This window comes from Camponotus vicinus, unplaced genomic scaffold, assembly GCF_025532165.1.
Source record: "Camponotus vicinus isolate PSW18456_S1 unplaced genomic scaffold, iyCamVici1.0 SCAF_11, whole genome shotgun sequence".
Classification (NCBI taxonomy): domain Eukaryota; kingdom Metazoa; phylum Arthropoda; class Insecta; order Hymenoptera; family Formicidae; genus Camponotus; species Camponotus vicinus.
In genome coordinates this window covers 500,194-522,470 of record NW_028141947.1, presented here as the reverse complement: position 1 = coordinate 522,470, position 22,277 = coordinate 500,194, and the positions used below count along the sequence as shown (strand labels likewise).

The window sequence follows — 22,277 nt, the reverse complement described above, 5'->3', positions numbered from 1 at the left end:
GCTACTGTTTCGCTACAGGCGGATATCTTTTGTGGCGCGGTTTTGTGGGCGTACACTTCCCCCTGGGCTAAAACGCCAAATGGTAACGACGATACGCGGAATCGAACGCGGAATGGGAAACGGGGATTCGTTTTGTGCGCACGGTTTTCGGCGGGCGCGTCGGCAAAAAAAAAGAAACAATTTCCAACCCCGGATCCGCCATTCTGGTAACCGGAAAACGTCCACTTCTCGTCTCTTTGTCGCGAAGCTAATTTTAGGGGGACTGGAAGAGGGGGATTTGCGGAAGGAAATAACGGTAAAAAGAAAGAAAAATCTCTCCAAACGCTATTTTTACCGAAATAAATTTTTATCTTATCCGACGAGCAATTTTATTACGTAGCATTATGGTAAAGATTGGTTTAAGATTTTTAAGAGTTTATATGATATAAGTGATAATATTAAATGGTAAAATTGACAAGAATACCGGTGGCCCGGATAGTTATTGCAAATTTATTTGCAAACATGATATTTGTTTTTAAACTTGTAGAATGAGACAATTTATTTCAATTTGCAACGTTTGCGCGAGCGACGACGAGATTGTATGCTATTGTACACGCGCAAAATGCTACAATATACGTGCGTGATCATCGAATTGACATTACGTAAATATACCAACGCTTCGACTACAGCCAATAAAATATAAACGAGGCTTTACTTTATTGTATCGCGCGAAATTTCCCAATGACATTCATGCAGGAATAATATTTTTGTTTGTCCAACGCGGTAAAATAGCCGCGAAATAAATACCTCGTTGTCGGAAAGGTCATTTATCGCGAATGCGATATATAAATCCTTCAGTCTTCCTTAAAAAACGGTAAAACTCCGCTAAACTCGATGTATAAACATGATGTTGAATTTTTACTCGCAAAAGCGTAAAAATCAAAAGTTAAAGTCGTCAACTTTGTCGGCGCTACGTTAACAATTTTTAATCTCTTTCCCTTAATGAAAGCGAATCACGTCGTCATAAACTCTCCTCTCGATGCGAATCGAGAATGCACGGGGTGCATCGCGGACAAAAGCAGGGCGTAAGGTCCTCGCGAATCTGCGGGGCATCCAGAAGCGTAGGAGGCTCGGCGTATAAGCGGTAAGCTTTACCTCATTTCTGGCAATTACAGGGGATGCCAGAATCCGCCGCAAGAATCAACCCACTCCGGCCGCGTGTGTGTACCATCCGCCTCTGTTTAGGTGAACCACCCCTTCGTGGTGCGCGTGTGCGCGCGAGTTTGCTCAGCCGTGTGCGTTCATCCCCTACGTGTACGTGTACAGTCGCAAGGGCACACATACACATGCGCGTGCACGCTACCCTCGTGACGTTCGCACGTACACACCCTGGTGGGGTCGAGACACGTCATGGGAGTCAGTCCGCCCTCCTCAACCCTGCGGCTACCCCATCTAAGAGAGAGGGTTACCAGCAAAACCCCTCGATTGAGCACCGCTGATCTCGCCATGTTCCCGTATCCTGGTCGCGATTGGCCACGGATTCAACGAACAACCCCGCCGATTCGTCGAATCGAGCCACGCCTCGCGATGCTGCTGCCCGGACCACCTCTTTCGTCGGCAAGTAGTCTCTCCGGGAGTAGTTGTGTACAGCTGCAACAAAGGCCACCCCGATAGACGACGGCCGGCTAGTCCTCGTTGACACGACGCACGCTCAAGAGCTTCGACGGGGAAGATTCCATCTGACGCCTGAGAAAGTGAATGAACGAGGACGAGGTCGAATGTCATTCCGTCGAGGGATCGGAGGGTACATTTCCCCCCTGTCGCTTTTCCCTGGTCTAAGTAGGCGATCGCAGTGGAAGCGGAACATTCGAGAGGCTCCGTACTTAAGACATTCGGATTTTAGGCGATAATCTGGAGTCGGCAAACAATAGCAAAGAAACGTATCGTTCCTGAAGATTAGAAGACTAGGATTGGCGATGAATGTTTTGGCGAATTTTGGTGAACAAACATCCATCGTTGACTGATGTTAGAAGAGACGAGTCAGTTTCGTCGACGAAAAATGTTAATGACAGTGCCATGATTTGTGAAGAGGTGATAAGTGACGACAGGGATTCGTTATGAAGTTTAGCTCTGTGCATTGAATGAACCAACACATCGGAGTGGATGCGTTTTATGAGACCTAATTTAATTTCGCGGACATGATCTCGTCAACCGATTGATGCGGTCTAAACATTCCAAGACAATCTCGCGGAAACAAAGGTTTCAAATCTCTGCACGCTTTTCTAAATCTGATATCTTTTCTCTTAGTTTTATAAACATTATTGAAACTGATGAATCCCTCTTGCCTCTCAAGCGGTGCGCGATGTTATTCGAGATGCACTTTACGGTGAAAAACACGTGTGCTAAAAAGTTTCATCGCGCGATCATCCAGCTGTAGTGCATCTGCAGAATCATTCGCGGGATTCTTAACCGGCGAGAAGGTGGTCCAGCTCGAAGCAATCTCTGCGAGGAGTCCTGCGTACGAGTCCCCGACGATGGATTCTCAGCAGTTGGTTGACACGGCTTCTCAAAACAGTCAGGACATCGTTTTACCAAAACCGGCCAGTAGCACCCCGAGACACAGCATCGATGCGATTCTTGGATTGGCCAGTCATAAAAGAACTCATCAGGAGATGGAGGACACAAATCGCGACACGCAGGAAAATACTGGTACCACACGCAACTTTGCTATTATATTACTAATTATAACTTAATATGCAAAATTATTCCTATATTTTCCCTTAGATACGATTTTACATTATAAGTTCTTTACAAAATTTCGAAATTTATTTGTTTTCTGATTGTTTAAAACATGAAAATAATAGTTACTTCTTCTAGTGTATATTCTACTGAAATTAATATTAATATAAATTAAAATGACGTGAAGAATTTATCAGAGATTAAAGCATTAATATTGACTTGAAAGAGTCTTTGAAACTTGCCAAAATCTGAAGGAAAATATTATTTTGTACGTATATATATTTTGCAATATGTTGGGATCACTCAGTTATTGCAATAAAAAAAAACGCGATATTTTACTTTGGAATTTGCTAAACAAGTTCGCGTCCCAGGTAAATATTGTTACACTGTTTATTCTCTAGTCGGTCGGCCAAAGTTCGGTAAACGGTGAAAAACTAAATATCTTGTTGTTCATTAAACCAGCGTGTTTCTCTCTCTTTCTTTGTCTGTACATTTAATTGTCAGAATCCTGAATGAACAAACGCGACGCGAATTAGCAAAGGCTCTCATCATTTTCTCATACCGTCGGATTGATCGACACAGAAACACGACGTCCTCACCGAAGTTTCCTTCTCCATTCTAAGATAACATATGCAAAGTACATTGATTTTCAAACTACAAAATATTCATGCTGCCTTTCGAGACTCGTTAACGATACAATTTCGATTATCCGTTCCGTCGATTACTTTCTTTCACGTCTACCCATCTGCAGTTCATTAGTCGCTATCGCGTCATTAATCACTTCTTCAGCATCGCGCTCTGGGCGTTGGATATTTATTACACATTTTATACAAGTCGTTTATCAATTTATCAGTTATCAGGTTTCGGTTTCTTTCGTGTTTAAAATTCTACAAGATTTCGACTTTAAATTACTCGATTTTGTGCGCATTGGAAAATTAACAAGATCAACTTTGATTACATTTAAATGCATTTAGATATGAAACCTCTGGTGGTATCGTTGGCCCAAAACAAAAAATCAATGGCGCGCTAATAGTCCTGACGGGAGAATGAACTGAATTTCGACCGACGGCTGCGTGTAGTTTCCTACGGAGACCGATCATTTTTTCGCATTTACGGGTTAATTCGATTAGCAGACTAAACCATTTCACTGTCCGTCCGTTGAATCTTGCATCCTGCTGGACAGGCACGATTAAGCGCCGCGAATTAGCTTTGCCATCCTGTCTGGCAGTTGCGTTACCGGCAATAATGCAATTTGATCGAATTTCGATTAATTATCGCTGCAGTTGTGCGACCGCCTCAATTCCGAGGGCAAGATTTAGGGAAAACAATCAGGAAGCGAACGCGACAAATAACGGGGGCTTGAAAGAATAACTGATGCACTCAAATAAATTCACACAATGCAATAATAAAATTAATAGCTGTTATTAGTTCATTGTAAATATATCATCAATAAAAATGTAATTTATTATTGTAAAATTATGGCATTGTTTCATTTGTTCGTGAGCATCATTGTTTCAATAGTATATAAAACAAAATTTTTCATTACAAAATAATTATTTTGTTTTTGTAGCTTAAAATTTGCGTATATTTGGATTTTTAGCAGATATAATGATATACAAAATATAAGTTAAAATATAAATTAAAATATAAAATATAAATCATTTGAGATAAAAAATAAAATTATACCATGACATTTAGATATACACTTCACGATTATAAAGTATTATAGTCCAGTGAAATAACCATTAGTGGTATAAATAAATATATATTATTTTAGATAATAATCATGTTCGTTGCGTGATTTTCTGCCATTCTGATGAGATCAATTTCACTGTATGCTACCTTTTTCATTTTCGTAATAAACCATTTATGCTATTATTTAATTTATGCTATATATTTTGCGACTGATAGCAATTTTTATTCGAGTATAAAAGCATAATCTAATTTATTTCTATTATGCCGAAATAGTTTGAATCAATACCTCGCTATACATCTATGATTCATCAATGATTAAACGTTGGATGCACTAAACGCTTTGGAAGCCAGCTGGCCGCATGTGATATTAATCATCGCAATCAATAATTAATACATTTAAATGCAATGCATAAAAATATAGAAGAATGTTTCTAAATTCATTATCATTTCATCCAGTACTACCTAACATTGGAGATGAGAAAGAGAAAAACAAATGCGCATCTTTCATTAAGCAATTCAATTAAAGATTGAGAATTAATTGCACAAACACACATTTACCTTTCCAAACTAAAACGGGACAATTATTCTTACTTTTAACGAAATGTTTTGATGAAGGTTCCAGATGACACGATATGAATAAATAAGCAAAGTGAAACAGAATCAATAGCATTATCAACGCCGCACGCACTTTGGCATATAATTTAGAAATTCTAATTTTATATTCCCCATTAGCTTCGTTTCATTAAAGTGAAACGTCTCACATAATATACATCGTCTAATACGTTGTCCAATCATTCCAAGGATAGGTGTTGACGTCAGTTTCCCGCGCGGAGCCGGGTCGCACACCTGCCGCACGTGTGGTTCCGCGTGTTCACGGGGGCGAGGGCCTCGTTCTCGTCTTACAACGTTATTTATAATTGGAAAATCGTTAATATCTCGCGATGGATCTCGTTCGCCGAAGCAGACGGACGCGCGCTAATTCGACGTCGAAGCCAAATCGGGCGATCGAAACCGATCCGGGCGAGCCGATTACACATGTATATACATGAAACGTTCGTATATCCGATAATTCCTGTTTCGAGACACTCTCGTCTCTACGCGGCTCGCCTACGCTGCCCGCGAACTGTCGTTCGTGTCATTCTGAAAGTGCGCGCGGGGCGAGAGCGCGAGTTATCGACGCAACACTTTCGGCGGAAGGGTCGGAATCGACAAAACAATTTTGTGCCGGCGCTGCCATTATTGGTAGATACGAGCGGGAAAAAAATGGGCAAACACTTATATATCGAATACATTTCTACAAGCGATGTAAATTAACGTTGTCAAAGTGCACATTTTTTTTATCTCCGACGAAGAGCGAGCGCGCTCGACGGACATCGCGATGCTTATGGTAATTTTTATTGGTATCTTGTTGCCTCTGTGGCGTTAATAATTTTTGTAACAATCTGCACATTATAATTATTATTAGAAATTTAGAAATATCTATTTAAAATTAATATTTATATATATTAATAATAAAACTAATTAAATCAAGTACACACACACATATGTGCGCGTGACATCATTTAATATTGTCGGTATGTAAATTATCAACCACTTGATAAATGCAGCTCTTGCCCCATTCTTGATTAATTTTTAATTTTGCAAAATATAATGAGACTAAATGTCATCGCGTAGCATCAAAATAAAAAAGATGTATCGTTTCATATGTATAACGCATATTTTTACTTGGATAATAATTTTCATTAGATATTTTCAAATTAAAATTTGACGTGCAATTTTATTGATGATGAATAGGAAAAAAGAAATCACATCAACATGAAGAAGTAAAAGTGTAAAGTTATTCTTATCTGATTCCAAACTATAACAAAGCTGAATAAGCCTGTCAAGTCTAATATGTTCGACGTAGGATTAATCGTCGGCGTTTATTTCCGGGGATTTACGCTGATCGTTTTCGGTGAAAACTGTGGAGTGGGTCTCGAGAGGAAAAGGGGAAGACCAACCGCGAGAGAAATGTACCAAAAGAAAGACGGAGGCTGCTTAGCCAGGACCCAATCTTGTCCCGCTAATCGAATTATCATTAATTATGATACCGTGCGCGCGAGAAAGAGAGAGAAAGAAGAGAGTAAGGGAGGTAAAAGACGAAAGGCCGTCACTAATAAGTATGAAAAAGAGCGTAAGAGAGAGAAAAGGAGAGAGAAAAAGAGAAAAATGGGAAAGAAGAGATAGGTGGAAGCGGCTTTAAGTCGCTTCTTAAGAGGTGAATTGACGTGCCTACTAATGGATCGTGCCTGCCTCGTCCTCTCTCCTTGTCTCTCCCTCATCATCTTTCCCCTGCACCTCCTTCTCCTCTTCTTTCTCCGCCACTCTTAACACGAGGCTAACAGGTCTGTTATCCTCGGCGAGAATCGGTTGTCTACCGTGCGGTCGCGATTGATCGAAATTAACTCGCTGGAATAACGATCGTTGTCGCGACGTGTGCACGAGCGCGATACGCGTTATTTGTACACGTGTCACCGTGCTACATTACAATTTTAGTATTTGTCAGACTCTTGTTTTAGCTCCTGGACTCTTAAAATAAAGCCATATCGCGTTAAGTATAAATTGCTTTTAAAATTAGATGAATGAAACGTTTGATTGATGTGTATCTTTATTTGCTAGAATGATTCGTCCCATATTATCCAGTATATATATTTTACAATCGATTTTTACTTTACAATAAACATAATGTAACATTTACACACAAATATATATCGACGAAAAATGTATTGATATGTATTGATTTTTATAGGATTAAAATAACGAAAATTTTATTGAAGAAAAATGAAATTAATCTTTCGATAAGTATAAAATTTTATTCCAAGGTAATAATTTGCATTTTCGTACATTTTAAGTGTAAATGATATTTTTTCTTTAAATTTAGCTTCATCAACTATTTTCCTGCATAGCTATTATTTTTAAAAGACAAGTGAATGCGACAGGAAAATGAAACAGGAAATTTTTACATCACGTTGATACGTCTGTTAAGCAAATATTAGCCTGCAAGTTATTTTCTTCTCATTCAAAGAGCTCACTGTTCGTATAAATAATTCTCTGCTTTTAATTTGTCTAATCAGTATAATATATATTGCAGCGCACGCACGCAGTATCGGAAGAAAATATTGCAAGTTGCGATTTTTACTCCAACCGATGGAAAGGATAGAAAGTGTAAGATGAATAATGGTAGGATAAGCCAATTAAACGACGTATTAGTCCAACAAATGTGAAATCGCTTTCAGTGCGCAAAGTCAATCCCGCGACGTGATATGAACAGTGATGTTAACACACTTGGTATTAATTCTTCGTCGTATTACGAGAGTTTCCCACCAATGTCTGTCTAATTCCTTTTAACGCCGTGCTAACGTCATTAACTTTCCGCTTCGTAATTTCATCATCTGCCTCGCAAGTTTCACAATTATTCTGTCTAATTCAATTCCCGATACCAAGTCATCTTCCCCGAGTCGTAATTAATCGTGCGCGCGACTGATAATATCTATGTTAATTACGATAAATTACCGCGACAAATTATTCGCGACCATCTCGAACTTGTATGTATGCGTGTATCTATCTTATAAATAATATTAGAATAGCGCATCAAAATTTACTTATCTAATAAAGTTTGATCAATCTATCATTTTTTTCTTTATTTTTCTTTTTAATAAAATAAAATTGGAACAAGGTACGTGTTGTATTTTTAAGTAAAAAAAAATTCATCATAAAATAAAATGTCAATGTAAATAATTATGTGACAATCAAATTATATTTTTCAACGTATAAATTTGCAAAACTGTTTGCGACAAGAGTGCTGGTATTAATTATTTCGTCAAACAGAATAAATTATGTCCGCGAATGCATACCCGGAATACTTTGTCAAAATGATTATCTCATGAATAAATATTTCGTTACTTCGCCTATTCTCCCTTCAAAAAAAATTCGTATTTCTGTCCGCGACATGACTCGCGTTATCGCAATTTTATTATTTATCGCATGTGTGTATGTGTATTATATCGCTCCATCTGATTCGAGATTGTGGGAAATATTTACGACCTAGCTTTTATACCGCTAAATTGACGCTAATCTGATCGCGGGCTCTGATATACGATCTACCTACATTTATCAACTTATAACTGCAACTTAAAATACAACCTTTTCATTTTGCAGTAAGCACATCCGCAATAAAATATCAATATTACATCGCAAATCAATATCTACATTAATTTACAACGTTATACGTTTATCCGACTTTATATTTGTTTAATGTATAAATATCCCCATTTTTTCTTACTTCGAGATTCGAGAAGCAAACGCTCATACAAATTCTTTCTTTTCTACTTTTCATTTAATTTTATCTCTTCTTCTTTTAAATAAATATCAAATACCTTTCACAGGCCCCTAAAAATTCAAGCTTTTCGTAACATCTTGAATGAGAATTCGTAGATCAATTTGTACCCAAAAAAACCTCTACCACAATGAGCATCTTAATGCACCATTGATAATGTCTATATCAGGAAAATCTATACCACGGCTTTCTACGGAGACGTAACATAAGGGCGTCGCGGGTCGCGTCGCGTCGGGCCAGAGCGTCGCACGTAAAAGCGCTTTGTTAGGGGGAGCAATTTCGATCGCGTGACAACACGCGGGGGCGCAAGGCACCAGGGTGGAAGGGCATCGACGATTACGTAATTTTATATCCTATTTATTGCCGGGACCTCCGTCGTTTTTCGGCTGCAAACATTTCGCACTTGGATCGCGAATACAAGTCGCAGAAGCGAACGTATTGAAAAAACAATTACTGATCTTTCCATCGCACGTCCTGCATTCGCGCCGATATTATAATTGAAAATTCTCGAGTATTTTATTCACTCAAATTCTTCATTGTCGGAGATACTAAAAAATGTAGCTATAAGTAGACAAAAATTTTCTTCAATAATAAATGCGGGTAATCGTTATTCAGAAGGTAGCAAGTAAGAATGATTAACCGATAGTGAACATTAATTTATGTCTCGACGTTTTTTTTTTTTTAAAAGACTGATTCTTTAAAGAGTACGCCATTAAATAGATTGCGACAAATGTCATTTTGCCTACGTAATCAAATCAATGCTTTTGTTGTAAATATTATTTCTCCTCGACATTTTTTTTTACAGCAATAATTATCGCGAGACTGATCGATCCAGTCGAGATTCCATTTTTCGCCAAATTTCTTTTCCTTTTCCTACACGCGACTCTCGTGCTATTCCACACCGATTTAACCAGATTACCGTTGGATCAAAGCTTGCGAGTGGTAATTGGCGCATAGGTGTCGCCGATCAATCGTACACCGGGCATCGTGGAATCTATTTTACTGCGCTCGGATGTCGAAGTGCCTCGTGATCGATAGTCGACTACGCCGAGACGGAAATCTGCATATATAGATATAGATATATACAGAATACGTGTACCACATCGTCGAAGACAGAGAGGGTGGAAAGCGAGAGAGATGGGGCAGGGGAAAGGGGATACAGACGGATATATATATATATAATATACACACGGGTGTAGGCATGGAGGAAGTAGAGAGACGCTCGCGGTGCAGTATTGGCGTAATTTGTGCAGCGATTAGCAATCGGTACGTCATTACCACGATTAATATTGACGCCTGGATAATTCAGGACGCGCGTATGTGTGCGAGCCGTCAGTCACTTTACCGATCTGCGTGCGTGCACACGTGCGCATATCACACGCGTACAGGTCTTTCTGGCTGGCTCATAAAGCAGACACGCATATGTACGCACACACACACGCATACATCGCGACATGGCGCGATGTCGGCAGAGATATCCCAATAAAGCCCGCGCACGCCACCGAACAATTAAATTATTAACTAGTAACGATAACGAGGGGCTGCCCGCGTTGATTACTATTATAACGAAGGCACCGTCAAGAATGTATCCATAAATCGCGCGAAACGAACGTAAACAAAATTACCCTGTTCCTCTACTCCCACGTCTTAACGTGGGTACATCCGGTCCGAGAGCGCGGCTGTGCGAATTTTAGTGTTAAATTGTCAAGCGTCAACTCCGTCGGGATTTACCGGGACGACACGTGCCGTGAAATATCGAAAAACCAGCGTCCGTCAAGCAGATAGTCATCGGCGATGGTTGTAGAACGTCGACGTGACAAGATTGTCTGGCGCTGAGAATTAATTGGACGCGGGGAAAGATTTAGAAAAATATGCAAGGATTCGAGGGGAAATGAATTTTGGATCGAATAAAATTTAAGAATAGGAGGAATCTTTATTCTTCATTTTGGAGCAAAACGTAAACGCGAAACTTTAATTTACTCTTGTTATTTAATTATAATTCTAGTTTATATTTTAAGGACATATCCTAATCTGTCACACATTATTTTAAAAAGTCGGACTGATTTTTACAAGGTGTTACACATTTCTTAGCATTTTCTATTCATATAAATGCGTACGTTTAGACGGAAATTCTATCCCGACAAGAACCCGATGACAGCTTAAGAACCTTACTTGGAGCTTTGTCGAGATACATGTATTCGTGCGCGTTCGCCGATATAATAATTCGATACCAGTACGCGAATAATCGACGAATCCGATATCCATCTTGTCGGGCAAAGATTAAGCGCGCGCTCTTTAGTACTTTCGCTTCCTCGTAAACAGCCTACGGTGTCTGTGTAAGCGTGTTGTAACGAGGGAAAAAAAAGAATCGCCGTGATTAAGAGCCTTACGCCAACTTACAAAGTAATTTACTCATACGCTGTGTTTTATTAACGCGATTATCGTTACTGGATCGGCATCGGTCATCCTGAAATTTAATTTATTATAAACTCGGGAGGGGGAGTTTTAATGTAACGACTCTTCCAGGAGGAAAGATAACCCGTTTACATTCGCTTGCGCCGATAAAGAAAAACCTCGTCCGGAGATATCGATCAGAAACCAGTTCGCTAATTTACGCTCTCTCCCTCTCCATCTTCCTTTCTCTCTCGCTTTATTAATCCCCTGTCAATTAACTGGACTAACAGCTCCCGATGATCCGAGTTCTCCGTGTGCTTTAAATAAATTAAATTTGCTGGGAGGTATTGGCCGGCGTTAAGTACTACCGTTTCTCTAACGCGGTAATAAAAACACTCGTCCGTGTCTCGGGCGGGCAAAAGAGCGCCGTTTCGCGGGCGGAGACACCTCTCGGGGATCGATACGTGCGTCGGATTAAAGAGCGCGACAGGTGACAGTGGCTTTTACGAAGAAATTTCCGTCGAAACTTTGTGCCGCGCAAAGTGGCCATTGCGTTTCGTTCCGGAGATAAAAACTGAAAGAGTCGGGATGAGAGAGAGAGAAAGAGGAAAGAGAAAGCGAAAAAAAAGAAGGAGAGAGGGAAGAGGACGGAAAAGAAGGAACGACACCGGTGATGGTCCACGAGAAGACAAATTCTGTAATCCTCTTTGGTCGGCGAGCTAAGCCCTCTATGTGACGGCACATACCTTTCCTCTTTCTCTTATTTCCCCTCCCGTTCTCCGCCTTTCCTTGTCTCGCCTCCATCTCCGTCCTACGCCCGATCAAGGAAATTAGATTCCGAATCGACAGCCGTGCTTAAGTACAAACGACGGCGCGGTATATCCTGCATCGAATATCGAGCAGTATCCATGAAGAAATCTTCCGTTCCTCTCGTAAGAAATTCCCTCGTCGCGCGCTTGAGAAACATTTATATTTCGCAAAGAAATTACACCGTTTCGATAAATTTGTAATTGAAATGCAATTGCATATATTGCCTCAATTCAAGAAGTAGCGAATAAAGTGTCTTTGTAATAAGATGTGTTTTAAAATGCGCAAAAGTGGTATATTTTTGTATGTTTAAATTTGAGAATTTTAAAAATGTTAAAAACCAACACTGCAGATGAAACAAAATTGAGTAATTTATGTTGAAACAGAATCACATATGATATCGCTACAACGGCTAAACGTATTCGTTTGATGTGTATTAGCGCCGTTAATGATTCTGATTACATCACCTTTCTTTAGGCGAGCTAACTAAAATAGCACGGATCGAAATGCTAATCATTTTGGGCATCTAGTCTTTGATTATGGATACCGCGTTGGACGTATCAATATTGAACAGGAAATTCAATTAAATACGCGGCACAACTCTAATATCCATATTCCACGCGGCATATCGCCCAGTTTACAAAATCATCGCGCGTCTATCCTCCTTTATCCCTGATATCATTCATTTCGTGCAATTTTCGCATCGCCTATCAATTTTCGTATTGTCCACTCTTATAAACTGTTAACCGCTTCCGCGATTACAAATTTGACGATGAGCGATGGACGAAAAATGTATCGCGTTTTAGCAGTATAATGACATTACGAAGGAATTTCAAGCTTCTGTAAAATTGTTGTCCCGGGATAACTAATAAGCCGTTGATCCGATAAATGATCCGAAAAATTGTGAAATAATATTGAATTACGAATGTCTAAAAAAAAATCGCAAAGATCCATCGGTTTTTATGCAACCATCTTGACATTTTGATTGGCGGTTGACCGGCTTCTCGTTTTATACGCCAAAGTGCGATTCTCCTTTAACAAATGCCAACGGGACGTTAATTAATTTGGTCGGCAGTCGGGGATATCATCGTTCGCGACTGATACGAAAGCTCGTATATTTGTTGGAATCAATTCGTTTACCTCTAATTCATCATTCGCGACATTTGCTCGCAAATATATTAAATGCGCGCTTTGGGATATATGCGGTTTACATTACAAATACAGGGAAACGAACTGGACCACCAGTCTAGCCGCTTTTAATAAGCGTATAACAATGCATAATTTTTGACATATCTAATATGATGATTTTTTTCAAGTTTTATCTCGCACACTCGTGTCGCTATAAAAAATTTTAGCACACATGAATATTCATAATTTATTTATTCGGATATCAATCTTACGTTGCTTTATAAACGAAATATTGTCTGTCAAAAAGAAAATATTTTAGAATATGCCAATATGCATGTTTTTCACAAAGCGGTTAATAATTTATATCCTAATATTTTTACCGAAAAACATACATTTCATACAAAACGTAAGCTTTAACAAAAATACTATAATGATAATATTGGTTATCTCTGTATTAGCATAAATTATTCAAAAAGATTTAATTATATCGCGAAATAATTGTATGATACACAACTCTTACAAGTCCCGTAAAGAGCTTTTAACATGCGATTACTTTGAATAATACAAGTAAATAAGACAACATACGCGCAAGAGCATTATTTGATCGTTTTAGCTTCGATAATTCATCAATTTACATTTTACTTAGAGACGCACAATTCTGCGTGCGCTATCATTCTCCCGGGAATGACGCGCGATGCATTAACTCGCCGCTAACGCGTTCTTCAATCGACGCCTTAACTCGATTAAGCCGCCTAGAAGAATCGAAAGGCCCCCCCGGCGTTTTGAAATTTATCAGCGATCAGTGTTGGCCCATTAGAGTCGGTGGCCGAGTCGAGGAGGGAAACCACGAGTCTTTCTCTCTCCTTTTTCTGGCCTGTGTGTGCATCGTCCATTATACTATCTGATCGTGTCAATCTCTTAAGTAGCTAGAACCGCTAGACTAGGACCGCTTTGCATCCGCGCGATACCATCTCCTCCGTCGCTCGTGAACGCGAAATAGCGGCGACTGTCTCGCTCATCCCTCTCGGAGATCGTGTCACAAAATTGTTGCTCGAGATATCTCCATTCGTGTCGATGAGAAACGTGAGGTTTTAATTATTTTATATTTTGATCGCATTAAGTGGAATAGGACTAGTATAAAAGCTGCATTAGATAACATCGCGAATGATTCATAATAATATTTTGGCGAGACTGTTTGAATCCTTTTTGCACAATAGATATATAAATGTATTTTTTATTAATATGATTTAAATATATTTGTCATTAATGGTATAAAGTGTAATTTTATGTAAATAAAATTACAAATTTTTTCTGTTTCTTCCATAAATTTATAAATTTCGCGTAAATTTTTGTAAAAAGTAGTAAATGCGACTTTTTACTCCGACATTTAATCGGCTCCAGTGTCAATTCTAATTTCCAGTATACTTGAACAATGTCAAAAATTTTTTGAACAATAGTGTTTAAACGAAAATACAGATTGTTCGCGACAACACGTATACATGTACCCCTCGATATAATGGGGCGGCAAGTAGTAAGAGCAACCCACCGCTCCGCCACGTTGCATTTGCCCCGTAGGATTTAATCACGATGGTTACTCTGTCCCGACCGAAACCAATTATTGCACAGACGTATATACACGAGGCATCCAGTTATTCGAATCAGACGTGTATACGCCTACCCGCATCACAGAAATCCGCTTCTGCAAATATCCGTACAATTCGAGCGATCGTCGCACGCGCAAAACAATATACGAGTGTTTCGCCAGCTCATTTTCTGTCGCTCTCAATTTTTTAACGCATATAAATAAACGATCGAAACACAAAATCGTTCGTGTCAGCGTATCTCGCATGATATCCCAATCGTTTATTTGTAATGGTTTAAAAATTTCACGAAGGATGAATAATTCCCGCTTTATTTACGTATAGATATTTTTAATAATACGTATTTAAATTAATTAAAAGTAATTTGCTGTAGCTCCTTTCAAGTTTCCTACGTTTTTACACGAAAATATAACGACACGCAACTTCCAGGTGTAAATTTCCAACTTCTATGCTCAGATGTCGGTTGAAATTTCATGCGGAGCATAGTATACGAATAAACTTTTGACACGCACGCATGGTTGTACGCCTTCCGGGAAGCTAAATTAAATTAGCTGATAACCTTTCACCGTGATGCATCTGCAAACATTTGCAATTTCTGTCTTGCAATCCCGATTGTCCAATTAAAATTCACCGAGAAATTCAAAACAACGATGACATTGTTAAATTTCCTATATCGAACACTTTATGTATTTTTTGAAAAGAAAGGTATAAAATTGTGTTGTAAATATATTCAATAAACATTTAAAAATTATTTAATACTCATAAACGTAAATTTCTTCTTCTTATCACTTTTTGAAAATTTTAAAAATTTTTATAAAAGATATTTAGACATGAAAATGCTAAAATGTTTCTTTTTAATAACTCAAAATTAGATAAAAATACAGTCATATGAATAATTAAAGCTACCTAAATCTAGATTGTAACATAAAGTTCTTTTACATGTGTAAAAATTATTCCAATTTTCATAAAATCACCTAGTATTTTCCATTCGCTTTACACCTGATTCCGCTGTTGAATCTGCTGTCACGTCGTCGCAATAAAAACGCTACAATATCAACCTTTTTAAACTCCTGATTTTTATAATATTGCTATAAATTGTGAAAAATATTCGTATTTCGCACATTTAGACGTAGTAAAAAGCGTATCCTTGAATTATCTATTTATACCAATAATCTGTCATCAAAATTTCACGAAACATCTTAGAAAATAGATTTACACTCGTACGTTTAGATTCACACACAATTTTCTAATTCATCAGCTCGATATACATTCATCCCTGGGAGAAGAAGAGAGATCGTGCGACTCGGAACAGACTCGGTTACCGACATGCGGATGCATGCCAGAGGAAATAGCGTAGAGGAGGCTCGCGGGAGAGAGAACGGGAAAGGTCGGTCGGTGGGGGTGGATTGGGGCCGAAGAAGAGGAGGAAACGGGAGCGCGGCGGGACGGTAGCGTCGGCGGCATTCCCGGGGGAGAGGGAGAGATGAGAGGGGGGAGACATTATTGATTGTTGTTGATAATTAGCCGGTACAGGCGCGCGCGTCAATCACCCGGCCAAGGCGATGTTATTAGGCTGTTGGTTAGCGCCGGGCGAAGCTTCTCGCGAGAAAGCTACACGCCGCGGATGTATACGTGGATGTTGCGCGGATAGTGCGCGTGTGCGTGATCCGAGATGCGTGTCGTAAACGGCGGCAGCGGCTGCGCACGCCCGCGCGGAAGGCCCGCCATTGAGCCACCCGATTACCACCCCTTTCCCTACCCCCTCGCAATTCGATCTAATACGCTGCGCTGCGACGCGAGAGAAGGTTAATTACGCAGTTAATGAGAGCATTTAGATATATATATATATATGTATGTATGCCAGAGAGAAAATATCCTACTTGTGGGATGCATATATTTATGTAAATAATGGGAGTATTTTATATAAATTAATAAGAGTATTTTATACGTGTATTTACACTCGTAGAAAAATATATTAAAGAAAATATCTTATATGGGATATATATATATATTGTATATTAAATGGAGTTCCTGCTGCTCTGAGAAAAGAGAAACTTTTCGATCGACGAGGAACGGATCGAGGCGAGGGTAGAATTTACGACAGGAGCGGGCGCGGAGGAAGGAAGGAAGGAAGGAGCGATGGGGGAGAGGGAGGATGGCAGGGTGTGTTCGATGGAAAATACCTATTTGCTCCGCGGTCCCGCAGGATCAATCTCTTCGTCGGTGGCGCTGTTCGGTTTCTTGGACGATATTACACTCGGGGACGGGAATAATGCGAGGTTTGATCGGGCGTTCGTCGACGAGTAACCGCAACACCCGGGATGGATGTAATTTGCAGGGAAAATGATCGCGTAATAGTTCGCCCAGTGAGCGACGCGTTCTGCATCGTGTCGCCTGTTGTATAGTCGCATTAATCTCAGCGGAAAGGGCTTACGAGAAACGTAAGATTGAAATTTATCTGTCCTTTTTATTCATTTAATTGTTCGCCGCGCGAGTTTTCATGACTTTTATAGTTTCTTAATAAATTCTGTTTTAAATTTTACGCGAACTCTTAATGCGATCAGAATTTCATTTAAATTTGCTAAATAAAAATTATACATTTTTGATGGAACATTAATATTTATTCAATCATCTCTGATACACGCGAAAAGAAACCGCGTGAAAGTTTGGGCGATATTACCTCGAAAATGAAAATAATGCGAGTCTTGATTGGACATTTGGCAACAAGTAATCATCCATGTCCAGAGAGGTGTAATTTGCAGGGAAAGAGATAGCGTATTAACTCGCCGCGTGTTGACGCTTTAAGTTCTCTCCTAGCAAAGTGTTCGAAAATTACCCAGTGATTACTCACTTAATGATTTAATCCGCGAAATTGCACGGTCTGGCGACGATCGCGTAATTTACGAGAAAATTGTAATTTATACGAAAGTAGGTGAGGAAAAAAAGTGTACGACAGGTACCAATATATACAGTAGACCTTAATCTTCGAAGCCAGAGCGAGTCTTTTTTTAAATCGAATAATTTGCACAAATAATATCTGTTTTTAGAGGAGAAATTTTTGGAAGATATTTTTTAAAAATTGAATATTAAACAAAAAGTTATTCTCGACTAAACGACGTGAAATTAAATGCTTTGTCGCGAGATAGGAATATATATAGATGCTGGAATTAACGCATTACAAATGAAAGAAGTGTCAATCAAGACATGCAAACCGTATTGTGACGTGACATTTTCTCACTTTTCTGGAAATAACTGGAGAATTTGCTGGCGAAATGTTTCCAGTTTTTCTCCGAACTATCTGCATATGCATGAAATAATATCGCACGCCATAATTTGCGGTGAATATACATCACGAGTGAAAAGGCGGGCGCGATATCGCAGAGAATCGGAGAGAGAAATGTACATTTTCTAAGAATTTATATCTCCTAATTTCCACGCTTGTCGCCGCCAATGCAAAGCTCCTCATCGCGATGCACCTGCACTTTGAAAAGTGAAACAATTAAACAATTCTCCCGTCCGTCCGACGACTATCGCAGTCGGTCGGACAATTAATCCCGCGCTTTAAATCGATTAGACCTCGACCGGAATACCGGTGCACGAATACGTACCACGTGGCCCAACAAATACAGCAGGACATGACGTCGCAGACATGTTATTTACAATGAAAATGCGATCGCGTGATCGTTTGGCAGCGTAAGTAAATCTTCGCTGCGTTGCGCCTTTTGTTAACGACGATAACGACGCGGCAATGTGGCCGTCGCCTTAATAAAGAGCCAGATAAGCGCCGATAGGACGTAATTCCAGATGCACGCGTACGGACGCGTGTCGTCCGATACGGAAAAACGTGCGTGCTGACGTGCACTTACAACGATGTTCTCGTTTATCTCGAGCGATTAAATGATTTTTTCAAGACATCGTCCAACGTTTAGAGATAAAACTATTTTCGACGTGACAGCATATATTTTATTTACGTTAATTTTTCTTAATTTTACTTGAAAACTCTAAAGATTTAATTTAATAAAATCTTTAAAAATTAGATCGATTAAATATATATTAAATAAATATATTTATATAAATATACATGTATTTATTTTCTTTCTTACCTTTTTTCATATATCTCATTTTTATTTATTACAAACAGGAAGCTTATATTTCATCATTTTCATCTGTTTCTAAAAAGTAATAGAGAGTCAAGATAAAGGAAATTGATTTTAAAATAATCGTTAAGGATATGTCCGCTAGGATTATAAAATTTCATTGTACTTTACACAATGTTTCTCCTCGTCTTTATAACGTTTGTAAATGATTATTTCCCGTCAGTTTCATTCTCGATAAACGATATCCAATCTTCATGAAAATTAATATCATAAATGAAGAGAGGAGAAGAAAAAGTAATTCTTACTTATTTTCTCAAGTTATTGATAAAGGAAGAATAGCAATTTAGCTCATTCCCTTTATTGTCTTTAGGGAAATCATATTGGAAGAAGGTTGATTAAATTTCGCAACGACGCAGCCTGAAACGCTGATGCGTATATCTCATCTTTTGCACACAAGCTCACTTCAAGATTATCGTAAGAAAACCGTGTGACAACCGATATTTTATGTATGCTTTCGTTGGGCGAGAAAGATAATCCATTTATCGAGCCACAACCTCAGCGACTCCCCCGTCTTTCCTTCCATCCGAGTCGATATAACGTACGCATTAAATACTCTAATTAATCCTCGTTGTCTCTTTTACATTCAACGAAGCATAGCGTCGCATTTCGCACCTGCTCGATCACGAATCGCAAAAAATGTCCGGGCGCGAATGACGTTCTAATGCGCGACCAAATTCACGTACACATACCACATACACACATACACACACGTACGCATGCAATTCTGCATAGCCACGCGTGTTGCGGCACTTCTAATAGCTACTATTATGCGCGCATAATGGGGGTAATAGCGTCTGCGACTCCGGATAAATCGATCACCATTACCGCTCCTATTACCAGTAACGACCGTTTCCGAGGAGACCTGACCAACTCGCTCACTTGCTCACTCACTTTCCCCCTCTCTCTCTGTTGCGGCTTCCAGGTGAGAACAGCTGCAACTCCACCGGCGGCGGCAGCGACGAGGAACTCGGCGCAGGCTGCGGGGAGGACATAAACGGCAACGGGGGCAAGAAGAAGCATCGTCGTAACCGGACGACCTTCACGACCTATCAGCTGCACGAGCTCGAGAGAGCGTTCGAAAAGTCCCACTACCCGGACGTCTACTCCAGGGAAGAGCTCGCCATGAAGGTCAACCTCCCGGAAGTACGTGTTCAGGTGAGTCAAAAGTGTCAAAAAAAAAAAAAAAGCGAATTGACAAGTCGACACGAAGAAAGTATTTTCCTCTCGTGTGTTTTAAGATTTAAACTCCAACATAATGACATTTGATTCGGAAATATTGCAGCCTTTTCTTGCACAAAAGTTTAATTGCTTTAAGATTAATTATTCTTTCGAAAGTAGGCTGTAGATAAAAATATCTCTTTTCTCCTTTTTTCTTATGAAATAGAGAAAGAAATGGGGAGATGAGAAACTTTGTGAAATTTCTGAGATGCTTAATAGATTTATAATTTTATTTTATATTTAGGATCTTAATCTCTTAAGATGTTTGATATATTTATAAAGTTTTCTTCAAAATTAACAGTAAAATGCATAAAATTTATATATATAGATATCTATACATCTATTATCAAAATTATCATTAATTACAATTAATGATAATTTTGATAATTAAATAATAAAAGCAAATTTTCAAAGTTTATTTTGATATCGAAACGCGACAAAAGATGTGGAGATTAAATAGATAAATGATGCAGCGTATATTATTGTAAAAAAAGAGAAAGCCCTTGCGAGAGAAATAATTTTACGCGACTTGCAGCACGAAACAGCTGATTTATCCTTCCTTGGCCGAAATTTGACGGATACGGATGTCGTGTTCGGCGAACAACCGGCCAGCTGGGTTAACGCTGGCGTTTCCGTGCAAACAATCGGAACAGCAATCGCTGCCTGGCGCGCTTGGGCCGACGTATTAGACTAAATTAAATTAATTATGTGCGTGACAACGATAAAAGCACGCAGTCGCGTGCGACGACGCATCGATTAGGCTCCCGGGGGTACGCTTGACAAGCGGGGCCAATGGCGCAGCTACCGCGGTTCCAATGGTTCAACAGAATCATAATTTTAAACTTGATAGGACCCTCGTAAAGACCCTCAAATTTTTCATTTACGTTTATTACTAATTTTATAAGAATTTAAAATGTTTCAGTTAATTTGAGCTTGAGAAAAAACACTTTAAAATAATTATATAATATAAAAAAAAGAATATATAATTGAATAATAAAGTGAGACGAATTATATATTAGATATCTCAAACAATAATTTTTATAAATTAATATTTATAAAATTGCAGTGAAAAGATAACAGTAATTTCATCTTTCTGAATGAATTTGTTTTTTTCTTTTTTTTTCAATAAAAAGAGATAAAAGAGAGGAAGAAAGAGAGCGGATAGAGAAAAAGATTAAGAAAGGGGTCTGTAAAAGGATCTCTGAATCTCTCGATCCAGATTCTATCACCACCGCCACCTTGTTACGCTATTGGGCGGAGTTCTCGGCAACATGGGATAATAACCTGGCCTGGCGGACTTACGAGTACCTGCTTTTTCTTTCTACCTTCTCGAACGCGGAATTGATTTTTACCGGGTGCTCGCCTCAACTTCTTATTGCCGCGAATGGCTCTCGCCTGCTGGCGACGGTCAAGATTACGCGTCGATTGCAATTAGGGCTTTATCGAGGCGGCCATACTAATTCGTAGTGTCGTGAGCACATTCGGCTCGTTAGGGGGTTGCCATTAAACACGCAATGCGAGAAATGTAGAAATTACCTTCGCTTCTTAAGTGGATTATGGATGGCTTTTAAAAGAGCGAGCAGCGATTCGAAAGTAGACAAAGTCTAGCTGTTTGCATCGTTCATCTATTAACAAGCCGGGACTTTTATTATCTCTATTAGCGAGCAGTTTATAGTATATATCGCGAGATAAACATCGCCGGTAATAAAGTTGTTCTATAATTCTCTCGCTACTTGAAATATATAATGAATAGATATTTAAAAACGCAAGTTAAATGCAGAAAAAATTAATGGCTAATTATATCGTAATGACGTATTATATACGGATAAAATTTTATTTTGCAGATATGCTAGTAATATAATTATATATAACGCGCGAATGGAAGAAACTAATGAGGATAAAGCTCCTTATAAATTATCTTTAAATTATTCCTCAAATAATTAGTTCGAAAAAAAAATTTTAAATATAAAATAATAATATATACTTTTAAATATAAAATAAAATATATAATATATATAATAAATAATTTTAAATAAAATAAAAACACATGTACTTTCTTTATTCTCTCTTTTTCTCTTTTTTACGACAAACTTGGACGTATTTATCTAATCGGCGTGAGAAGAATTTCGGAAAAGGGGAATCCTTGAGCACGGAATTCAAAACGAAACGGATGAGGCGTCGCTC

At 38.9% G+C, this 22,277-nt stretch overlaps 1 protein-coding gene across 4 annotated transcripts in view; it reads left to right on the top strand.

The window, feature by feature from the left end:
• Window positions 1-22,277, top strand: part of LOC145962025 (retinal homeobox protein Rx2) — a 123,546-nt gene that overhangs the window by 77,761 nt on the left and 23,508 nt on the right. For 3 of the 4 annotated variants that reach the window (XM_083082760.1, XM_083082758.1, XM_083082761.1), the window contains 2 exons: window positions 1,155-2,688; window positions 19,798-20,030. In XM_083082760.1, the coding sequence (XP_082938886.1) occupies window positions 2,514-2,688; window positions 19,798-20,030 (408 nt within the window). In that variant the 5' untranslated portion in view covers window positions 1,155-2,513. The remainder of the gene's footprint in view (window positions 1-1,154; window positions 2,689-19,797; window positions 20,031-22,277) is intronic. The other variant, XM_083082762.1, reaches the window with a different exon arrangement.